The following is a 22,784-nucleotide window of genomic DNA, read 5'->3' on the forward strand; positions in this document are numbered from 1 at the left end:
CACTCCAAGAGTACAGACCTCCACCAAGGCTATGCCCTATCTCCAAATGTTAAAAATGTGTTCGCTTTGAGTCAGTTCTGCTCCAAAATGTAAAGGATTCTTCCTTGGCCCATGCTGCACCCTTCCAACTAGTTTCGTGAAAATCGGGCTAGCAGTTTTCCGGTAATCCTGCTGACAGATAAACCAATCAAACTGAAAACAAGATCTCCTTGGTGGATAAAATAATCTCTTCAAGTAAGTTAAATATAAAGACAGTAACTGCATTCAGGATGCCACCAATACAATTGGAACTGAAACAGAATACAGTTACTCATATTTTGCATTTTATACATTAAGCTTCCAGCAGATTTGAGAAAAACTCAACTAATATCAGCCTCTTAACTTCCTAAAAGAGTCTGGGTTAGTACAGAACTTCCTGAGAAAAAGAAATTGAGAAGAGAGAAAATAGTAAATTGAAAATTCTCAAACCTGAAGAGCATCAAATCCAGGCTCCTCTATGCACATCTATAATATACATATACCTGTATATATATACTTATCTAACACCTCACTCTGTATTTTCTCACTTGCAGAACAACTCAACACTTGACCCTTACAGACGCAGCTGATAGCATCAGTAGCGAGTTATCTATCCCTGTCACCCCCGATGTATCAGCAAAGATCCCTTTTAAGAAATACCTTGGCAGTTTGAATTGTAGTGTTATTTTCTTCACAGATGATTGTTGCTGCTGATAGCAGTTGTTTTGTTAACATGCCAGTAGTAACCAACAACACACTGAAATTCAAGCTGACAAGTTGTTCTGTCGACAACAGTCAACAAGTCAGCTCAGTCCAGTGAATTGATCCATCACATTACTGTCCAGCCACTACAGTGCATATACACAGTGCATCTGTTCCTTCCTCCTCCTCTCTTCTTCACCGTTCTTCATGCCAACAGGAGAGTTTTGCCTTTTAGAGTTCTCGGCCCATAGTTTTGTTGTCTTGTTTTTTAAATGCAGGGTCAACGGCTGGACTTAACTGATGTTCTTTCTGTTCCATTCATTGAGCCAGTGCGCACGGGGGAATGTAAATAGTCGAGATGCAGGTCCTGTGTGTGTGTGTGTGTGTGTGTGTGTGTGTGTGTGTGTGTATACCAGAGTCTGTATGAAGACTTGAGTTAATCCAGTGATGTGCTTTGTGTCTGAATATTTAGATGTCAATCATGTTCTTGTGCATGTTAGCCTGTCTACGCGCTGCGTGTGTATTTGCGAGTGGTAGGGGTTCCAGGTCATGCGTTGGACATCTCGGCCTTGCTGAGGGCGATGGCCAGCTCCAAGTCTTCCTGCTCCTGCTGTCTGAGCCTCTTCAGCCGCTCGCGCTCTGCTCGCTCACTCTCCCGTTTCGCCCACTCCAACTGCTGAGCCTCATTCCCAAACTACAGAGAGAGAGAGAGAGAGAGAGATAAAAACATTGGTGGCTTTATCTATCTAAACCAAGCCCCCACCACAGCTACTTCCTGGTTGATCCAATCAGGAAGTGCCAAAAACGTCAGTTCTCAGAGTGTCCAGTAGGAGTAGTTTGCACAATAGAACAGTTTCTCATTGACCCCCATGTTAAACAGGCCATTTTCACAGCATAATTAAACCTGTTTAGGTCTTGTTTACAAAAAAAACATTCTAGTCTGTATATTTAGGTCATATCTTCATGACAACACTGAGGGGACGGAGACTGGACGTATCGCCCTCCCCCCAACGTCACATACATGCCCTTTTTTGGTAAGAGGAAATGAGGCGAAGTCAAAGTCTCACAAGATGGAGACTCCTGTAGGTGAGGACGCTTGGATCAAGTTGAGAGAACGGATCCCGGTGGGTATGATACGTCCATTTTTTGTACAATCTACTGTATGATCTATACTTAGGTCTTTTGTTTCTGCCTTTTTAAAAAGAAATTCTTCTGAAACAAGGTATGTAAACTAATCAAAAATTTAAAAAAAACAAGTTAAATGTATAAGTTTAATAAGTAAGTGTAATGAGTTTGTTTGTGAAAAAAAATCAAAACTACTGGAAAAGTCAATCAAAGGCATCCATTCAAACACTGTGTGTTCAGGAATTAAAGAAGTGCAGGCACACCGTTATTATGCCAGAGATACAAAGGTTGCAAAGCTTGACCTGCTGCTTGTGTTATTGGAATAAAAGTGAACACCCTGAACATCTGATCGTGACGGTTGTTGTGCGTTTTGGCAGGCAGCTGCTGTCCCCTCCTCCCAGCACTGCGTACCGCCACTGAATCTTTTAGTGTTGGACCGTAGCAGCCTACTTTTACCCCTGAAACACACATCAATATTAAATCATATTTTAAATGTTTGTTTATATTACATGTTAAAGGCTCAGTAGGCAGGAAACCTAGAAAAAAGATGATTGTTGAGTCTACACGCGTCTCATCTGATGCACGGACTGCATACACACACCCAACAGTCCCTGCTCGAGGCAATCGCACACTTTTTTACCTTATCCTCCATAATGTCCGAGTCACAGGTAAGAAAATCCTTTTTTGAACACATGAGCGATAGTAAATAGTATTTATATTTAGTGTAAAATAATAGGAAAGACGGAGGACTACAAAGGCTAAAGTAACGTAAGCCGACAGGTCTGACATCAGGAGTTCTTCACTTATAGAGGCAATAGAAACAGTGCCGAATGAGTTCATTAGACGGCCAGGATGACTGAGATGGAGAACTAACTTTACTCATATGTTCACCTGTATCAGTCTGCTTATGCCCCATCAGTATTGGGATTGTTAAAATGATAGAGGGGAATTTTCTGTCACTCTTGTCAAACTTGTAGGAATGTGAAGACGTTTGAGGTGGAATAGTTTGATTCAGGACTCTGACGTAGCAACATCAACCTGAGCTTGTATTAGCAGCAGCCGTATGCCTTTGGCTATGGTTAGCAGGAGGCTAACGTTTTAGAAACCTCTGACAATGCGTTATAAGTAGCCGCCAGGCTGTTTCTATGGTAACTCAGTCCACACAACCTAACCCCATCACAGCAGCTGGAGTTGTTAGAGGAAAAATCATTTATCAGTTTACCTGTCCAAGTTCAAACCAATGTTATCCCCAACTTCTCTCCATCTTTGAAATGCAGCGCCCATATTTACACGTGTTTTATTTATACATGCGTTTGTTGTCGGACTCTCTTTTAGCCTCTTGTTGACCAATCAGTCTTCCTCTTCTTAGATTGTTTTGCCCTGAATGCGACTGTTTCCAATCGTGGAATCACAATCTTTGCTGTCTGGTCATCCGCCATTGCTGCAGACTGGGTTTCCACCAAAGAGACGTGAACATCTGCTTTAGTAGAACAGCCAATCACAGGGCTCGCTCTCTCAGCTGCTCTGTGATTGATCAAAGTCTTCCGTCACGTTGTAGATTATTTTCAGACTGAAAACAGCCTAGGAGAGAGGCAGAGGTGTCATCTTCTCTCACATCACTTACATTATCCCGAAGGTTATTATGGAAGCTTTTGCCTAATACTGATAAAAAGAAGCTGCCTACTGAGCCTTTATTATTATTATTATTATTATCTGCGTGGGTTTTCTCCGGTTTCCTCCCACAATCCAAAGACATGCACGTGTTAGGTTCATTGATGACTCTAAAATTGCCCGTAGGTGTGAATGGTTGTCTGTCTCTGTTTGTCTCTATGTGTCCTGTGATAGACTGGCGTCCTGTCCAGGGTGTTCCCCGCCTCACGCCCGATGTCAGCTGGGATCGGCTCCAGCCCCCCGCGACCCCGAAAGGGACAAGCAGTTGAAGATGAATGAATGAATGAATGATTCTCCTTAAAATTCCAATATGGATGGGGCTATTCTATTTCCATGGCTTCATTTATGACAATCACTTAACTTGTCACACACCCTGTATGTAAAGCATGTTGCACTTAATTGTGTGCTTGTGTAGTTGGCAAGGATTGCAGTTGAAAATCTGGCCTGATTATTACTGAGTTTTACTCTGCCATGCCAGTGGAAAAAATAAATGAAAAGATATATATTTTTTAAGACTATTCTCTATTCTGACATTAAAAGAATCACCCTCACAACTTTAGACCAGACTGCTGCAGTGACATTTATGAAATGATTTGGGGGCTTATTCACGTAAAATTGCCAGAACATAATGAGTAATGAGATGCATGTATGAAAGGGGCTAGACACAGAGTATATTACGGACAGAGGTGGGAATACAGGAGTTATATCATATATACTGTATATGGTTTTCCTATTTGATTTTGATTACTGTTAAGAAGGATAAGCCGTAAAAAGAGATTTGAAGGAATTGAAGACATTTTTTTTCTAAGAGTCAAAATTACAACAGTTGAGCTGTAAAATACCTTATGGTCAGTTGTTAAAAAGCAATAACTGCAATTTTCACCTGAAAAAGGCAGGTATGTGAAAAACAATATTGTTATAGAAATTGAACTTGGTCATAAGGATGACATTTTCATAATACAAAAGGTAAGATCTATTAAACACATAAGGAATGCTTTAACATCTGACATCTGAAATTCACTGCCTTTATGAGCATTAATTAACATCATTTTGATAATATTTCCAGAATGTTGTATTATGTGAACTTCATTGTGTGTTTGGTCTCTTACCTTGACTTTGTCAGGTCCTGTCAGAGAGGTGGATTACAGAACAGAGATATTACTGACTTGGCTAGTTTATAGGATATCACAGCACAGCACATAGACACTGTGAAGGGAGACCTGCGGGGTTTCTCTTCAGTCCTTTGTGTTTAGCTACTTGTTTATCATTAAGAGCAATTGACTCTGCAGTATTCAAACTACAGGAGAGTTAGTGTTGATTGAAGTATTATTATGAATTCTTGATTGTGTCACCGATGAGACAAATGGACTGTGGTGAAACGGAGCTGTCAGTGAATCCCTTCACTAAGTGACAAACAACACTGAGAGCTTAAAAAAAAAGGAGCAGTATAACATGATTTCAACTAGAGGAGATGTCACATGCAGAGTAAGAGAAAAAACAAACAACTCCATTGTGTCTAAGTGATGACATCATCAAACCGTAGAACTAATCAAAAGTTTTTGCACGAATGAGGAATCCTAGGAATTCTGCCCATTAAAGGATAAGTCTTAGAAATGATAACCTAGGCCTCTCTTTCCTGATTTATGTCATTAGGACAATTGATTATGCTCATATCACATGACTATAACCTAGATTAAATGACTGTTTCCTCAAATATACGTATGTAACTCTAGTGTGATGTTGGACGTGTTGAACTGAAGTAGTGCTAGCAGCAGATTGAAAGGTGCATTTGTAAAAGTCTGAACAAAATCAGCCGTCATACTGGGATGAGGTCAAAAACAACTGGGACAATCTTTGCACAGCTGTGTCAAGCAGGTTTCATCAGAAAGTCCCTAGTCAAAATTGGATTTCCATATCATAGCTTTGACATGCCCATTCATTTTCTGTGTTATTCTCAGGACTATCATCTCATGTTATAACCTAAGATGTATATTATGTATATAAACATATTCATATTCCATTATGCCTTTCATCACATGCTAGAATCATTCACACTAAAGCAGGGCTTTTGAGGCCACATTACTGTATTTGACCCCAAGGACTACATCCAGTCAGGTAGGTTTGGATGATATAACTGGGCTAATTACATTTGATCAATCATATTTAGGTTAACTATAGCAAGTACTAAATCATAATTATTCTTCAATGAAAGAATACATTACATTTTCAAAAAAGTCTGTATATGGCCTGGGCAATACAGTTTACAAATGTCCCTGTTAATTTCCATACATTTCCATATATTCACTTTAATTCCCATGGAACGTTTGGAAAGGGTGAGTCTGAAATAATTAAAGTATGTTTGTGGAGAAGGAATTAGATGCTTTGATGGGATTGATTATTATTTAATAATAAAAGTTAAAGCTGCCAGAACTTTATACTGGTAATGAAAAATGTTTCATGCTTCAAAGGAAGTATTTGAATGGCTGTTGGTAAAGGAAACATTGTATTCTAAATGATGTGCTTATTATTTTTCACAAATAATTTCATTTCAGTTTGTATCAAAGATGCCATTAAAAATAGACAGTGAAGTCCTGCACTGATTGCAGAAGTTGCAGAATAAAGATGTTGAAGGATGCTTGAGAGTGGTGAGAAAGGGCAACAGTACAGTTACATAATGACACATGCATAATGAGAACAGACAGCAGAGGTAAAGCACAAAACAACTACCTACATCAGATGGTGACCATAGAAGCACACACAGCAAGGCCATGCAGAGTTGAGTAGTGATACTGCTGTGTCTCATGTTAGAGCCATAAATCTGACTAATAGTTGAACTATAGTACCAGTCAGCCAGAAGCAGTATTCCCTGCTTAGAAAACAGTGATTATGTCCCAAGAAGTAAATCTGCCTGACTGAAATGTGTATCTTGTCATTCCTGAGGGATTAGTGTGAGTTACCGTAGTTGTTTCCTAATGGTTTGGTGTGTGATAGGTTTGTGTTTGCTTCCATGAGTAGACGCTCACGAGACTTTACTAGTCCAGACTGTGACCGTTATGCCAAGACTCTTCTGATGTTAGCCCTCAGCCATTCTGAAAGTCTGGGGAACCCTGACGACGTTATTTTATTTTTCCTGCTAAAACTAAATATTTATGCTCTGCTGCCTACACGGCTCTAAAACCAAACGGCAATATCAAAAGTAGGTTCAAATGTGTCACAGTGGTGAATGGGACTATTTTTTTATTTCTGGAATCTTCACTGATTTGTTGATAAATGTCCTTCAAATATTATTATATTCAAAGTAAAGTATTCTACTAGCAGCAGGGAGTGGGGCTTCTAGCTAAGGCCCTGTTTAGACGAAGGCGATCTAAAAAGGAAACGCTAAATTGGCGTTGTGTTCTCACTTTTTACTCTGCGTTTAGAGGGGTTTGAAATCTGCGTGCATACGGTGACGCAAAAATATGTGAAATGCACGTCAGGTGTGTAGGTGGAGCTGTGAAGCACCGCCACACAACAGCACCCAGAGCTGGTGCATGCGTAGAAACTTCCTTCTCCTTCTCTCCCTAACAGCGGAGAAGCAGGACGCCATACAGTGTGAAAGGGATCTGCAGCATGGTCTGCAGCCTCCAACCGCCTCGGCTCCACCCAGGACACTTGAATGTCCCACTGATGGAAACAGTCCCACATGTTTGTTGTTGTTTACTTAAACTCTACACATGGATGTTACGGAAACAGATACGCCATGTGAGGCAGCGTGAGCAGATCAGAGCACACTTTAGTGTTTTTACCCCTTTACACGCAAGCACAAGGCTGGAGCTTTACACTCTGGACGGGGGTTTACCTTTTTTGTGTTTTTAAGCCCCAAAAACGCTGTCATCTGATTAAATATTTTGTTGTATTCACCCACAAGCGTTGTCGTGTTAACAGGGCCTAATTCTTGTCTTACTTGTGGTCTGATAAACAATACATTTCTTCAAATTAGCAGTGGGCACTACAAGTATGCCCTGCCACGGCTGCAATCTGACCTGTCTCCTTTTAGCACTTATCTGCCTTGAGGAGTGACCTTGTAACATGCTAAAGGCTCTATAACTTAAATGGACTGAATGTGCTGGTGTCCGTGCAGAGCTGTGTGGCCTGGTCTTGACACTGACAGTTCAACAGTATCACCCATCTCAACTTCAGAACTGAAGTCTGCAAAACCTGAGGCAGAGTCTTTAGGGGCTTTACTTGATGCAGAGGATGGGGCGAAAGGGTCTTTGCCGCTGAACGGGTCTCCCGGGCCCTTTTTACTCTGAAATGGGTCGATGTTGTCACCACCAAATGGCTGGAAGGGGTCAGATGGTTTGGAAGGGTCAGCTGTGCCAGACATGCTCACTGGTGTACTCTTACCTGGAGACATAAAAGACAGAGGTAACCATCGTCACTAGGGTTGGGCGATATAATGGTAAATATACTGCAATGGCAGAAATGTGTCCACCTGTAGAGATTTGGTTAAATCGTCTCCAGAGTGTCAGCTATTCAGTGCAGTCATGCAATTTTGTGATTCTTGCAGCGCCTCGTCAATCCAGCTGCCTCGCAAGGAAACAGGATTTGGGCAGACTTGGGCGTGAAGCTTCCTGCCTGCTAACCTTAAAACCTGTAACACTTAAATTATTGATCTCAGCAATGCAAAAACTTCCACTTTGAAAGAAATTTTGTGTTTTGTATTAAACTCAATAGTAGGCAGTTGTCTTTGTTTGGGGGCCGGATCTTCACATACAGTGCATGTAGAAAGTCATGAACCCCTTTTGAAATAGTCACTCTTTTTGTTATACAGCCTGAAATCATAATACAAATATATATATATATATATATTTTTCCAGCGTGATTTACATATTTTCCCTTTCTACAAGAGAATTTTTTTTGCAAAATTTCTGAAAATTAAATAAAAAACTAAAAACTAGAATAGCAGTGTTGGATAAGTGATGAGTCCCTTTAGAATAACCATCATAAACATTCTCAGGTTTAACCAATCTCCTTCCAGATCAAACACTAAGTTAACTGTGGTGGTTTTGATTTGACTTCAGAATAAAATCAGCTGTTCCTTTGATTTTACTTCAGAATAAAATCAGCTGTTCCTTGAGGAGTCCACTCCTAGTCGAGCATTGGTAAGACAAAGAATTCACCATGGTTGGAAAGATGCTTTCAGAAGAGCTCCAGGATAAAGTTGTGCATAGACACAAGTTAGGAGAAGGATCTAAAAAGATTTCAAAGGCTTTAACTATCCCTCTGAGTACCGTTCAGAGTATTGTCCAGAAGTGGAAGGCATTTGGATTCACCCAGACCTGGCCTAGATCGGGCCGCCCCTCCAAACTGGATGACCAAGCCAAGAAAAGATTGATCAGGGAAGCTACCAAGAGGCCAACGGTGACCTTAAAGGAGTTACAAGTCTTAATGGAAGAGGCTGGTCGATCCGTGCATGTGACAACAATTTCACAAGAAAGATGGCTCTTCTGAAAAAATGTCACACTGAGTCTCATTTACAGTATGCCAAAAAAAAACAACATTGAAGATTCTGATGCCGTGTGGCAAAAGGTTATATGGTCAGATGAGACCAAAAATGAACTTTTTGGGCTGGACTCTAAGCTCTATGTTTGTCAGAAACCAAACACAGCACACCACCCAAAACACACTATGCCTACAGTGAAGCATGGTGGTGGCAGCATTATGTTGTGGGCTTGTTTATTATGACTGGGCAGTTGGTCAGGACTGAAGGGAAAATGAACACCCGAGTACACCAAAATCTAGGAAAACCTGCAGCCCACTGCAGTCACTTGAATGTTGTAAGGCAACCCCGCTGGAAAAATATATTTTTTCATGTATCATCATTTCAGGCTGTAAAACAAAAGAGTGACTATTTCAAAAGGGCATCATGACTTAAGCCTGTGAATGTTCTCTTTTGTCCAGGTCATCGTTATCCCCAAAGCAGTTTCAGTCAAAAGCAGCTGGACTTGGTTATTTGTCTAGGAAGAGGTTTCACCTCTCATCCAAGAGGTTTCATCAGTTCATCTGACCAGGCTGGGACTGGTCCAAGTTGCTTTTGACTGAAATTGCTTTGGGGGTATCATGACTTTCTATAGACCCTGTATGCCATATCAGAGGTTGCCTAGGTTGCAACCATATGGAGCAGTGCGTCACCACCAAGAGAATCCTTTTTCTTTTTTTTTAACAAATGTGGGTGTCTCCCGATCCATCACTTTTCATGTTTTAGGAAAAATATTTATTTTTGTTGTTGTTGGCATCCCAATTCTGTTTTGCAGACCTGAACCACTGAGCAACGGTACAACAGTGTGAACTATCAGCGGCAGCAGCTCACACCCAGAGGGAAAGAATGTGTCATAATTAGTGTAGGAATTATGAGTTATGGCCAAACATGTGTTTTGTGAGGTCAAAGTGAAGTTTACCTTTGACCTCCAAAATAAAATTAGTTTATCCCTGAGTTCAATTGAAAGTTTGTGTCAAATTTGAAGAGAGTCTTTTTCATAAGAATGGGATGGATGGACAACCCAAAAACCTAATGCCTCCAACCACGGCTGTTGCTGGTGCAGAAGCATAAAAAGAACAGTAAAGGGAATAAAGACACACGTAATCTGTTTTGTGCCAAGGAAGACATGCTGAGAGAAGCAAAGGAAAAAGAAAAACAGAAGAAAAAACATATCACTTCAAGCTTCAGGTCTCCTGTGTCTCAAAAGAAGGATGTAAATATGTAAAGTACATGTGTTCACTGACAGCTGAGAGATACTATGACTCATCACTGCAGCTTCCATGGCAAATTCTCACTTAATTGAAATATGTTGATAACACAGGATCTGATTTGATCTCTCCTGGATTAAAACATACAAACACTACATTTTCTAGTTCTCACACTTCTGCCCACGCCCTGCTTCACCTCAAAGATAGCTTCCGGCTTTTGAAAGCCACACAAGTTTAACCTCCAGTGCACTTCATATTGAGTGACAACACAAATCTTTCTGTCAGTTATCACATGAAGTGCTTCATCCTCCACTGGTATATGAAAAAACACACAGCCAAAGACAACAGCATTCTCAACGGTTTCCTGCTAAAACACTTGGTTGGGTTTCTGCCCACATTACCAACTGTTGGTTTACCAATTTACCAACTAGACCAATAGTTAAATTGTTCATGTTCATAGACCACACAACTTCACATTCATGGTAACAGTTCATACAGTCAATAAATTATCAATTCATTTGGTAAATAAAATATCAAAACGTAGTGAGAAATGACCATCAACCCCATACTTCAAAGTATGTTTCTTGAAAAACACTTAAGATCCCCAAAGATATTCAGAGTACAATTATATAAAAGAAGAAAGTCTTCTCAGTGGATCGCCTGGAACCCGAGACAACAACCTTGTTTTAGCTCTATATAAAAATGTTTTTGGATAATTTCTGTGTAAAAGAAAGAAAATAAATTTAAAAATAAAGTTATTTTAAAGTCTCTCTCCAGATACTTTAAAAGTGGTTAGAACATGCACCCCACTGAGTCCTCGCTGCAGCAGCCCAGGTTTGACTCTGACCTGCGGCTCTTTTGCATGTCGCCCCCTCTCTCTCTGCCATTTCCTGTTAACATTCAGCTGTTCTTTCTAAATAAAGGCAAAAGAGAGAGGCCAAAAAAATGAGAGAGAAAAAAAAAACTCTGATATGATTAGTATTTTGTTTGACATGGATTTCCTAAATAGAAAGTAAAGCAGGCCTGAGGTTTAAACAGACGCGCACAAACTGCTCATCAAGATGACTAAACACATCAGGGAGAATCGGCCTGCATGTCTGAGCTTCAGACAGGAGGCTGTGGGGCAGTGGAGCCTCTTGGACGGAAAGCTGACTCACAGTATGGCAGGTGCAACTCCGTGAGCCCCACAGGTGGATGGACAGACACGAAGCCCAAGCTGCCTGCCCATGGAGCTAACAGTAGTGCTCTGCAACTTAGGGCCCGTCCACATGAAGAAGCTTTTTCCAGTAACCACACAACTTTAGTATCGTTTTGGTCGACCATCCACACTCAGCCCGCGTTATCGGAGCCTGAAAACAGGATCTTTTAGAAGCGGGTCCCAGAGTGGGAAGATTTGAAAACAACCACCCATGGCGTTGTGGTCTGGATGGTGAAACCTCATACTTTGTTAAAGGATGGCGTCATGGCCCCAACTTCGACCTCTAACCCTGCGGCGTCACATAACAACAACAGTGCTGCTGCGTGAGAGGAGAGAGACAGACCCAGAGACTGTTTACTGAACTGGACTCTGAGCCACATGCATGGGAACGAATTAGGCCGACCACAGATTTCTCCCTTTTCCCTGATGCTCTGAATAAGGAGCTCTAGTCTCTTTTTCTAAATCAAGTTCTAAGAAGGTGTGAAAATTCTCTAAATGTAGTGAGAAAGTGGCGCCTGTGAGTGCTTTGGGACGGGGAAGGGGCACCCAGCAGCACCCTCTGCTCGTTGAGGACACTAACTGCAGAGTGATTGGTGCATCAGAGTCCAAAAGTCTCCACTAACACCAGAAACAGCGTCTCACCGTCTCTTCTTCTCTGTTGTTGGTGTATTTCTGTGGCAGTTACATCTTCACATCCAGGCCTGGCATGTGTACTACAGCGTTTAGGGTCGGTTTCACTGGTTTCCTGTGGACGCAGAGATTTATGAGCCGAGGCTGTGTGGACGGAAAACTTTTTAAGAACGACAGAGAAAAAAAAAAAAGTTTTCGATGGTGTGGACGTACCCTAAGTTATAGTTTCAGCATCCTGAACCCAGCATCAGTCAGACTCAGATGAGAAGTCTGTTGGCACTAAAATGGTCTGTTAGCATTGTAACTGTCAGTGACTGAGCTATGATGACAGTGTGGGTCTGTCTGACGTTCCTGCCTGTTATAGGGAAGGTTTTCGTTGCCACTGTACTCTACAGAGGAATTGTTGGGTCTATGTAAATCATAAATAAGTCATTGAGTGTGGTCTTTACCTACTCTGTAAAGTGTCCTGAGATAACTTTTGTTATGATTTGACACTATAAATAAAATTGAATTGAATTGAATTGAATTGAATTGTTTTCTCTCTGTACTGACAATCTACACATGAGCAAAATGAACCCTGCAGTAATCATAGTACTGGCAGTTTCTGTTATAAACGGGGAGTTGAAGCTCAGACTGGCAGAGGATCGTGGGAACGGTAAAGAGGACACCATGTTGCTTGTAAATGTGTTAAACCACAGGACCAGTCAAACCGTTGTCAACATAAACAACGCATATTTCTACTACCCAGATAACTCGGCTGATAGGGGTGAGCAGTTAATTTCACACTGAGCAAAACAGCATGCCTGGCAATCAGTTTTTTCTACTTTCAGTAAACTACTTGTGCCCTGCACCGCTGTCATTTCACAGACGGCGCTTTTCTGCACACACACACACACACACACACACACACACACACACACACACACACACACACACACACACACACACACACACACACACACACACACACACACACACACACACACACACACACACACACACACACACACACACACACACACACACACACACACACACACACACACACACACGGAAGAGAGAGGAAGCAAGCTAGGGTGTGTCTGCAAACAACAGACCAAGCAAACCACACACCATTGCTCTTACTACATCCCTTTCACATGTATCTACACACAAACATCGAGCAGCAGTTAGTGAACAATCATAATAATTATAATCATAATACAAAATCTATTAATAACTCAACTCAATATAGTTTTTTAAAGCATCCGTTGCTGCAGAGTGAGCCTGACTGACAGCTGCTGGACTTTGAATACATGAACAGACTGGTATCAAAGCTGAAAACAGACTGCTCTGTTCCATTTCAAGTATGTGGGATAGTGTAATAGGGGATTCTGGTGATTGTGGTTCACACTATGAGCACCAACTCTCAAGACACTGGGCCTCATTTATCAATCTTGCGTGAAAACGGGCGCAGATCTGAGCGCAGAATTGGTCGTAGGAAAGGACCCACGTGTGATTTATGAAACATTCCTATCTGACCAATCTGAGCGTACGAATGAGCGGGCCTTGATAAATGCGGCGGCTGAATTCGATCGTCATTAACATGTAACGCCCTTAAATATTCCTGTTTCGGAGGCCTCGCCCACTGAGGTCAAACACGGAGAGACGAAACACTTGTTGGAAAAGAAACTTTTCCGACACAGAGATCGGCATCCTGACATCCGAGATGGAGCAAAATAAAGACGTGCTTTTTGGCAGTCTGAAGAGTGGAATAAAAGGGGCCCATCAAAACGCTGTATGGAAAAGAATAACGGAGGCAGTCAACCCGAAGCAGCGCTCCACTGAGACAGTTGTGCCGTATTCAGCACCCCTGGCGTGAAATGCAACCCCTCGCATTATAGGTGATATTCTGGATCAGAAGGCTGTTGTTTCCACCTATAGGAGTAGCTTATATACAGGTAACCACATTAAAAGCACACACTTTTGAACCTATTAATTGCAAGAAAAACTGGGATTATATTTAGGAAACACTAAGTCAAATACATTCAACTTGCTCAAAAGATCCATTTCATTCATTTTGTAATTATGGCTGCAGTATATTTCCACAGAACATACAAAAAGGTGCTGTTTTGTGTTCGCTATTATCCAAGTTTGTGACTTTAAACTCTTTAAAATAGTTTAAAGACTGTAAGTAACCAATGTTCTGACCGTTGTGGGTTACCTGTATATAAACTACTCCTATAGGTCGAAACAACCGCCTTCTGATCCAGAATATCACCTATAATGCCAGGGGGTGCATTTCACGGCAGGGGTGCTGAATACGGCACAACACCGGTGCTCTTGCTCTGTAGCGGGGTTTGCCAGCGGGGTTATTAGGTATTCTGTTAGAGCAGGGGTGGGCAATTATTTTTTCGATGGGGCCACATGAGAAACTGAAAATATTGTGGAGGGCCGGCCAAAAGGCTGAACTCAATTCTTCATATTATTAATTGTATTTCTTTATATAAAGCAGTAAATAGCATTGTTTTGACAAGCTGGTAAGAGTATATATAATAATTAAGCAATGAAAAAGTGAGTTTGCCTTGCAAAAAATGTCATTTATTCAATCAAATTTTCCCAAAACAATGGTTAACAAAATGTGAACGTTTTTTTTACCATCTGTGACATTTATCCAATAAACTTTGATGCAGGCAATCAGGTAATCAATATCTCTGAAGAAAAGCATGTAATGAAATAAATAAATCACTAAAACAACATCATAAAAACACACTAAACATGCAAATAAAAATAACCACACTACAATTAAAATCATGCACAACTCAACCATAAAAACATGCTTTAAAACTTCCACCTTCTTACATTTTTAAATTATTTTTTCTTGTTCAGTGAGAGAAATCTAGTCTCTGCTGGGCTGTAACGAGTGCATCAAAGTCAGGTTGAATGTCTGAGGTGGAGATGCGAAGCACAGCTGACAGATGATCGTCAGTGAGAGAGGATCTATGCCTGCATTTTGTAAACTTCATCATTGAAAACGTTTGTTCACATATGTAGGTGGAGCCAAAGAGAACCAACATATTCTGAGCATGTCTCTTCATGTTTGAAAAGTTCTCCTCCTTGAGAGAAGAGTAGAAATCCAGCAGAGATCCTGATTTAAAGTGCTCTGCCAGTACTGCATCAGACTGCAGGTCAATGAGTTCCAGCTGCACATCAGTGGGTGCATCAACCACATTGCAGGTAAATGGAGAGGAAAACATGTACATTTCATCCTCGATTGTTCTGAGATCTTCAAATCTCCTTGAAAACTCACAATGCAATGCTCCTAACATGGATGCTCTCCAGTTGGCTCGAAAGAAACCTAATCTTTCTCATGAAAGCCTTCACCAGGGTGTGCATTTCATGGACAAAAAGGCCCCTGCCTTGCAGTTTGGTGTTCAGGTCATTCATCAGTGCAGTCACATCAACAGCAAATGCAAAATCTGCCATCCAGTTCTCATCTGAGAGCTCTGGGATGTCTTTGCCTTTCAGGTCCCAAACTCTTTTTAGCACTTTGCCCAGGCTGAGCCATCTGACAGCTGTGTGGTAGCCTATGTCACTATGCTCAGACTCATGGTCCTCCAGAAGTGCGACAAACTGTCTGTGATTCAATGCCTGTGACCTGATGAAGTTTACTATTTTAGTAACATCAACGACATGGTTAATTTTTAGCACTGACTTGCACAACACATGTTGCTGAATAATACAATGCAAAAACACCAATTTCTGATCAGCGTCGATTTCAGTCACTTTATCTTGCATACGTTTTAAAAGTCCGACATTTTTCCCTGTGAGATTCGGACAACCGTCCGTTGTGACACCTGCCAGTCTGTCCTATTTCAGTCCAAGTGTGTCCATGCACGCATCTACCTCCTTGAAGAGATCGCTCCCTGTAGTCGTCCCTTTCATCGGCCGCATTGCCGCCAGCTCCTCCGTAATCTTGAAGTCCGGCGTTATCCTGCGGACAAATACCAGTAGCTGGGCTGTGTCATGGACATCACAGCTTTCGTCCAAAGCCAAGGAGAAAAAGTCAAAACTTGCCACTTCATGTTGCAGCTGAAGCTCCAGATTCCCCGCAATGTCCTCGACCCTTCTCGTCACGGTTCGCCTGGACAGCGGGACTTTCTCAAATGCTGCTTTTTATTCAGGGCATATTAGTGCTGCAGAGTCCACCAAGCACTCTTTGACAAACTCCCCCTCCGAGAACGGCTTACTGTTTTTAGCGATTTTGTGCGATATCACAAAGCTGGTCTTGGTTGCAGCATCCCTGGATGTGTGAAGCTTGGTAAAAATGCCTTGCTGCTTTTGCAGTTTAGCTAGCAAAGCTTCCGATGTCCGCGCCCTCTCAGCATCGGTCACGTTCTTGTATTTCTCCAAGTGTTTCGTCTCGTAATGCCGACTCAAATTGTAGTCCTTAAACACGGCGATCTGCTCCCGCAAACTAAACACACGGCTTTACCTCCGACTTCAGTAAATAAATACTTAGCAGTCCAGTTTTTGTTGAAAAACCCTGCATTCGGCATCTACCTTTCTTTTTTAGCAGCGGACATTTCTGAGGGCTAAAGTCGTCTTGTGACTTGCTAGCGACAATGATCCAATCATGCGCACGTGCACGTCTTGATATACATATTGCGTCATCATGTACGTGAATAAAAAACAACTTCAAAATAAAAGCAACGCAGCTTCAGTCCATGCATGAGGTAAAATAAGACAATATGTTTATTTTGTAATTTCCAATTAACCTTACACGGGCCGGTCAAAGTCCACCAAAGGGCCGGATGTGGCCCGCGGGCCGTACAACGCCCATGTATGTGTAAGAGGATACCTTTGTCACCTAGAAGAACCATACCAAGATGTTAATCATCTGATACCTTGTTTGATTTAATGCAATTTATCGAGGGTAGCCACTTACCGAGGAGATGACTTTGGCTCTGCAGTGCGTCTTGCTGCAGAGCCAAAGTTCATTCATTCACACATTCATTCATTAATTCAATGTCGGGGTCGCGGGGGGCTGGAGCCGAGCTGTTTTGAAATATAATAGAATCGCGTGTTTTTGACAAACACATGCTTTCTGGTCATCACATCTATTCATGAAGATCTTTTGGAATCGCCACAATTCGAAGCATTCATCTCACATTTTCCACATATCTTTTACTTATCTATTCTCATTAATACGTTTATGTCATCAATGAGGGACAGCAGTTGGAGCCATAAACAGACAGTAAAGCTCATGTTATGGGCACTAAAGTGGGAAGTGAGACATAACATATTCTATATTACTACAATCTAATTTTAGGCTGGATGTTAGTCTGCAGTGTGCACACTTGATTTTTGAGCTGAGATACTGCTTTTCACTACCACCAAGAAAATGTATATAAGTGTGTATATATGAAAGACGGGAAACACCCAATGACCCCAGGTTATATCACTGATGATGTGTCTAAGTAGCATTAAGAGGTGTGAATTACAACCATTGCCACAAATTAAAATTGTTTGAATGCACAAATCTGTCCATATGAACATTTCATACATAAGGCCCATTGTTGGAATGTTTTTTTTGTGATGAAAAAGCTACCATGTTTAGATATATCTTCCAGTAATGAATATATCAATGTTGTGCACACCTCTATGATCTCAACTACCACCAATGTAATGCTCTGCTCGTTATCAAGCAGCTGAAGCTTGACTCAGGTGTGATAGAAAAGGGAGACCCCTAAAACATGCAGGAGCAGGATTGGACAGCCCCTGTAACAGACTAACAGTTAAGAAATCTGATGTGGTTGCATTTGTGGCACTTCAACATCAACAATACTCTCTCAAAATCCAAAAGTTGGATCTAAAAACCTTTTCAGGAGGCTTTAGTGAAGATGATGACTTTAATGTTTACATCAGCCTGATACAATATAAGTCTAAGCAAAAATATAAAGGGCCAATCAGAGATCTATTGGAAATGGCAAATTAGATTTGTCATGTCTTCTGTTTCCCCAGCAACTGTTAAGTCACTGGGTCACTGTCTCCATCAATCAAAGTCACCTGTCGCAGCCCTGGTTTCCATGGTGACAGGTAGACAGCCATTATGTAGACAGGTCAGAAAGTTAATTTAATGGAGATTACACCTCTCAAACAACATCTTTTAGTTTAAAAAACGTGAGAAGAGTCTCTTCTCTCTGGTGAAAATTATATTTTGGACATTGCAAAGAGACTCTGCTGAACACGTTGATACCTTTTTTTTATGTTTGGGGGGTCTAATATGTGAGGACCAGAGCAGGTTAAAAACCTGGCTGTCTGCTGTAATCCGACAGTTTCTTGTCTCAGTTTGTATTTGAGCACATTGGGCAACTGGTTGGCACTCCTGTCACTTAGAGGCTCTTAGGGTCAGACATTTTCCTCTGTTTTGACTTAAATTGATGTAAGAGTGAACATTGTGGTGGGTAGAGCAAGTTGTAGAGATTGATTTTAGAATATTTTACAGCTCCTCCACACTCTAGCTGTGATGTCATGCAGTCTGTCTGAATGTCTGACAGTTCCACCACATACACAAACATTATAATATCTTAAACGGCCTGAAAATTTAACAAAACCAAAACTCTGATTTTGTGAAAATCATGTTTTATATCAATGCCCAATCTCCTGACCCGTTTAAACATTTAATAGATTTTCTGCGTTAAACTATGGCAAATCGGTATGGCCCCAAAGAGAGGTGGTTTTGAGCTTGGTCCACGACGATTTCCCATTGTTGTGTATTTCGCGCCAAGTTTTGCAATTTTTGTGAAAACAGCTTGGCAAATCTTTGACAAAAATTATAGCACACCATTCTGGATCATTCCGCACGTTTTGGTGTTTGTTTTGGCAATGCTTTCAGACTTGAATCAAATCAAAGTTTTTGGCGGAAGAAAATGCGTGGAAATGCTTTAATGCTGAAGTTACAGTGAAAAAGCTTAATTTTTACAAAAATATAAAAAAGCTGAATAAATTCAATAAAAATTTTTTTGGGGAAAAGCTGAATATTTGAAGAGAATATTAAAAAAAGCTGAATATGTGCAAAAGTATGAAAAGGCTGAATATGTGCAGAAATATGAAATATGACCCCCGAATAGTCAACTATTCGACTGATAGTCCCAAAATGTGGTTCTGAAACAATGGATTATTCCATTCTGGCTCTGGGGGTGCTGAAGGTCTGATTTGGCGTAACGATGCTTGGTTTCTCCCAATAAACCATGATAAATAGCCTATTTGGGTATAAATATAAGCCTGTTCATAATTGCTGTTGCTAAAAATGTGAAAATAACTCATGTGCTTTTAATCTATCTCCTTAGTGTGTAGGGTTAACCCCCTCCCCCTCTGGTCAGAGACCATCTTGGCTGGACTTTAAATCTATCTTGGCGTCAGAAATACAACACTATGCTGCTGTTTAATCATCAGCATCATCATTTACTTTGAATATTTGTCCATTTGTTGTTTTTCATTATAGACGTTCAATCCGACAGTCTGACGCAGCACCGGGAAAGTGAAACTACAGTTCTAAATATACTGTCAGCTATTGTCAAAGAAAGATACAAACAAAACACATTTATGTTCTAACAACAAATACTTTTAATAAGATGCTCCTATCAGAAATCACATCTCTCAGTAATCCTCTGCCTGACACGCGTGACCGCGCAGCGCTGGGCTCACGTGCAACTGCTGCTGTCTGCTTCATGTCTATGGCTCTCCACAGAGGGTTTTTCATGAGCAAAAAAAACCAAACTGACTAAAGGTAAGACTTGACCAATCAGATTCAACTATGAACATTTTAGTCGGGGGCACCCCTAGAAAAGACTGAATATTTTGAGGGAAGGTAAAAAAGCTGAATATGTGCAAAAGTATGAAAAAGCTTAAAATTTAAAAAAGGATATTAAAAAAAGCTGAACTTGTGCAAAAGGCAAGCTCTGTGAGTGCCAATCAGAGGCCAGCTCTGGAGAGCCTATCAGAGGCCACCTCTGTGAGAGCCAATCATTTAAAAAAGAATATTAAAAAAGCTGATATTGTGCAAAAGGCAAGCTCTGTGAGTGCCAATCAGAGGCCAGCTCTGGAGAGCCTATCAGAGGCCACCTCTGTGAGAGCCAATCAGAGGTGAGCTCAAGAGCTGAAAAAGCTGAACATTTGATAGTTGAATGGTTTTTGTAGCTGAAAGTATGCCGAAGCTAGAGACGACTGAAAAACGTACAGTAGAAGTATGAGGACTAAACTTTAGGATAACATACTGTAGGTTGGAAATGCTGAATAAGCATTCCCACTAATAAGCCCGAGCAATAACAGAATGTGTGCTTTTTAAAGCCCACAGAATAACACAAGGTCCCAACCAATGAAACCTTCAAATCTACTGTAAACAACGTTTGCTGCTCTCTTCACCTGAACTAATCACAGACACACCTGAAACTTCAAGTCCTGCTCTCATTGGAGGATTTTAAAGAAGTTTGAAATAACTCAATAATAAATAATGATATATTCATGATTCATAACAACGTAACGTGTTCAACAATAAACATGTAACGTAAACTTGCCTTTAGCTGACATTAATAATTCATGTGTTTTTCTCCTGGATTAACAGCGTTAGCCAGCAGATGAGGCAGAACCGGCAAGAAAGCACTTTTGAAAAATATGTAATTTAACAAACACCAATCTAAAAATGAATCCCTTATAAAGCTAACATTAGTAACAAGCTAATGTTGATAGCTTCTGCAGCTGAGTTTAACACATTTCTTTGACTGTGAAGTAATTTAAGCCAGACAATATGACATAAATATAACGGTAACGGTAATGAAACTGCATCAGAAGACAGGGGTGAAGTTAGTTTGAAGTTGGATACTCTGATAAGCTGGGACCATAGACTATATAAAAAATGGACGTAGCCTCTCTGACATGGTCCGTTTTCTCAACTTGATCCAATCAAGGAAGCATTCGTTCAACACCTTTTGTTTTACAACTTCACCTTTGTCTAACATGTAGGAAGCAAGCCAACAAGTGAACACTCTTTTGTGATGCTCAGCTGCTAAGTGGAGACATGGGAATTCTGTGGGACGATGAGCTTTTAAAGCATTAACAGACTTTGGCAGAACATTTTATTTTTTCAGTGTAAAATAAAACTAGCCAGGTACAAAAAAATTCAGTCCCCTCAGTATTGTCATGGAGATATGACCTAAAAATACAGACTAGAATGTTGTTTTGTCCCAGGCCTTAAACAGGTTTAATGATGTTGTGAAAACGGCCTGTTTAACATGGGGGTCAATGAGAACCTTCTCTATTATGACCTCACTCAGAGAACTGCAGTTTTTGGCACTTCCTGTTTGGATCAACCAGAATGTCGCTGTGGTGGGGGCTTGGCTGGGACATAAGTGAATATCTGTTGAATATCCAACTTAGAACTAACTTCACTCTGGTCAGCAGCAGCAGGTGAAGTGCTCCGTGTCATCTGTGGAATGTGGCCGCTCACACATCTCTGTGGTAGAGAATGACATTCTGCTTGTGATGTTAATGCTCTAAAAAGCACATAAATAAAAATATTGTGCACAACTCCCAAATCTCGAGCAAGTGCGAGTCCGGGTCTCAAATTCAAGTTAATTCTGACTATGCAAGACTAAGTCCTTTGTAAATATTAGCTGCTTGCGCTATTAGGAAACCATAACTTTGACATTCCTCCTGCTGTCGCTTCAGACGCTTTCAACAGAATGGTGTGGAGGCCAAACCAAAGAAACCAAAATATCAGGTGGTGTTACTTTAGTAGCAATGCAGCCTCAATACAACAGTGCAATACAACAGGTTTATTCATTTCAAGGTAATTGCAGTAATGGATATAGGGCAACCTTCAGCATAGTAGGTAGATGCACATTAGTGTCTTATGAACTTAAAGTTATGATATTTAGGCCTGGTAATACATTTTTAAAGAAAATCTGTTAATTCATTCATCATTTGTTCATTTAAAAGACCTGTCTTATTTCCTCTGTTGTACATAGTATTGTACTATAATAACCATTTCTTATCCGATTACTCAATCAATTGATGGAATAATCGATAAATACTCGATTATGAAAATAATCAATAGCTGCAGGCCTAATACACACATACAGTACCTCCACAGAGTCCTGCTAGAAGCTGCTGCGCTATTGGATTTTGAGTGAATGCAGAGCTTCATTGTCTCAGGCCTCATTCACACGAAAACGATCTGTTCCGTATCCAACTCTAAGGCCTATTTCCTCTATGCAGCAGCACAACACAGACACTGTTGTCGTTGTTATGTGACGCCGGTGGGTTAGAGGTCAAGGCAGTTAGGTGAGGAGTTGATGGCATCGTTCAACAAAGTATGTGGCTTCGCCGTACGGGTGGGCAATATGGCAAAAATATCATGTCATGATTTTTTTGTACGGTTAAATCTCGATCATGATTTTATCACGTTTTTTTACATTAATTTTGAATTACCATGCAATGACTGAACAGTTCAACCAAAGTATTTCCCTATGTAAAAATATAGCTCTTAAGAGAAAAAATATAACGGAGCACAAAGAACCTTTCTGAACACATTTGAATCAGTTTGTGCAATTTTTACAACTTGCGTGTCAAATAAAGTGGACATTTAACAAAACCCTGCCTAAAGAACCTGTCTTCTCTGCTGGCTGTGGTGTGACTGGTCTTCTCACCATCTCACTCTCAGCAGACTGTT

The 22,784-nt window shown here is 40.8% G+C and overlaps 1 protein-coding gene across 1 annotated transcript in view; it reads right to left on the reverse strand.

Moving 5' to 3' along the window:
- Positions 1-324: 324 nt before the first annotated feature.
- The window catches only part of LOC310966549 (epidermal growth factor receptor substrate 15-like 1), a gene marked incomplete at its 5' end in the record, with an annotated part of 80,335 nt that continues 57,875 nt past the window's right edge, over positions 325-22,784 (reverse strand). The window contains 2 exons of the mRNA XM_083940308.1: positions 325-1,414; positions 7,694-7,902. Of these exons, the coding sequence (XP_083796434.1) occupies positions 1,268-1,414; positions 7,694-7,902 (356 nt within the window). The 3' untranslated portion in view covers positions 325-1,267. The remainder of the gene's footprint in view (positions 1,415-7,693; positions 7,903-22,784) is intronic.

Source organism: Echiichthys vipera, assembly GCF_963691815.1.
Source record: "Echiichthys vipera genome assembly, chromosome: 3".
NCBI classification, from domain to species: domain Eukaryota; kingdom Metazoa; phylum Chordata; class Actinopteri; order Perciformes; family Trachinidae; genus Echiichthys; species Echiichthys vipera.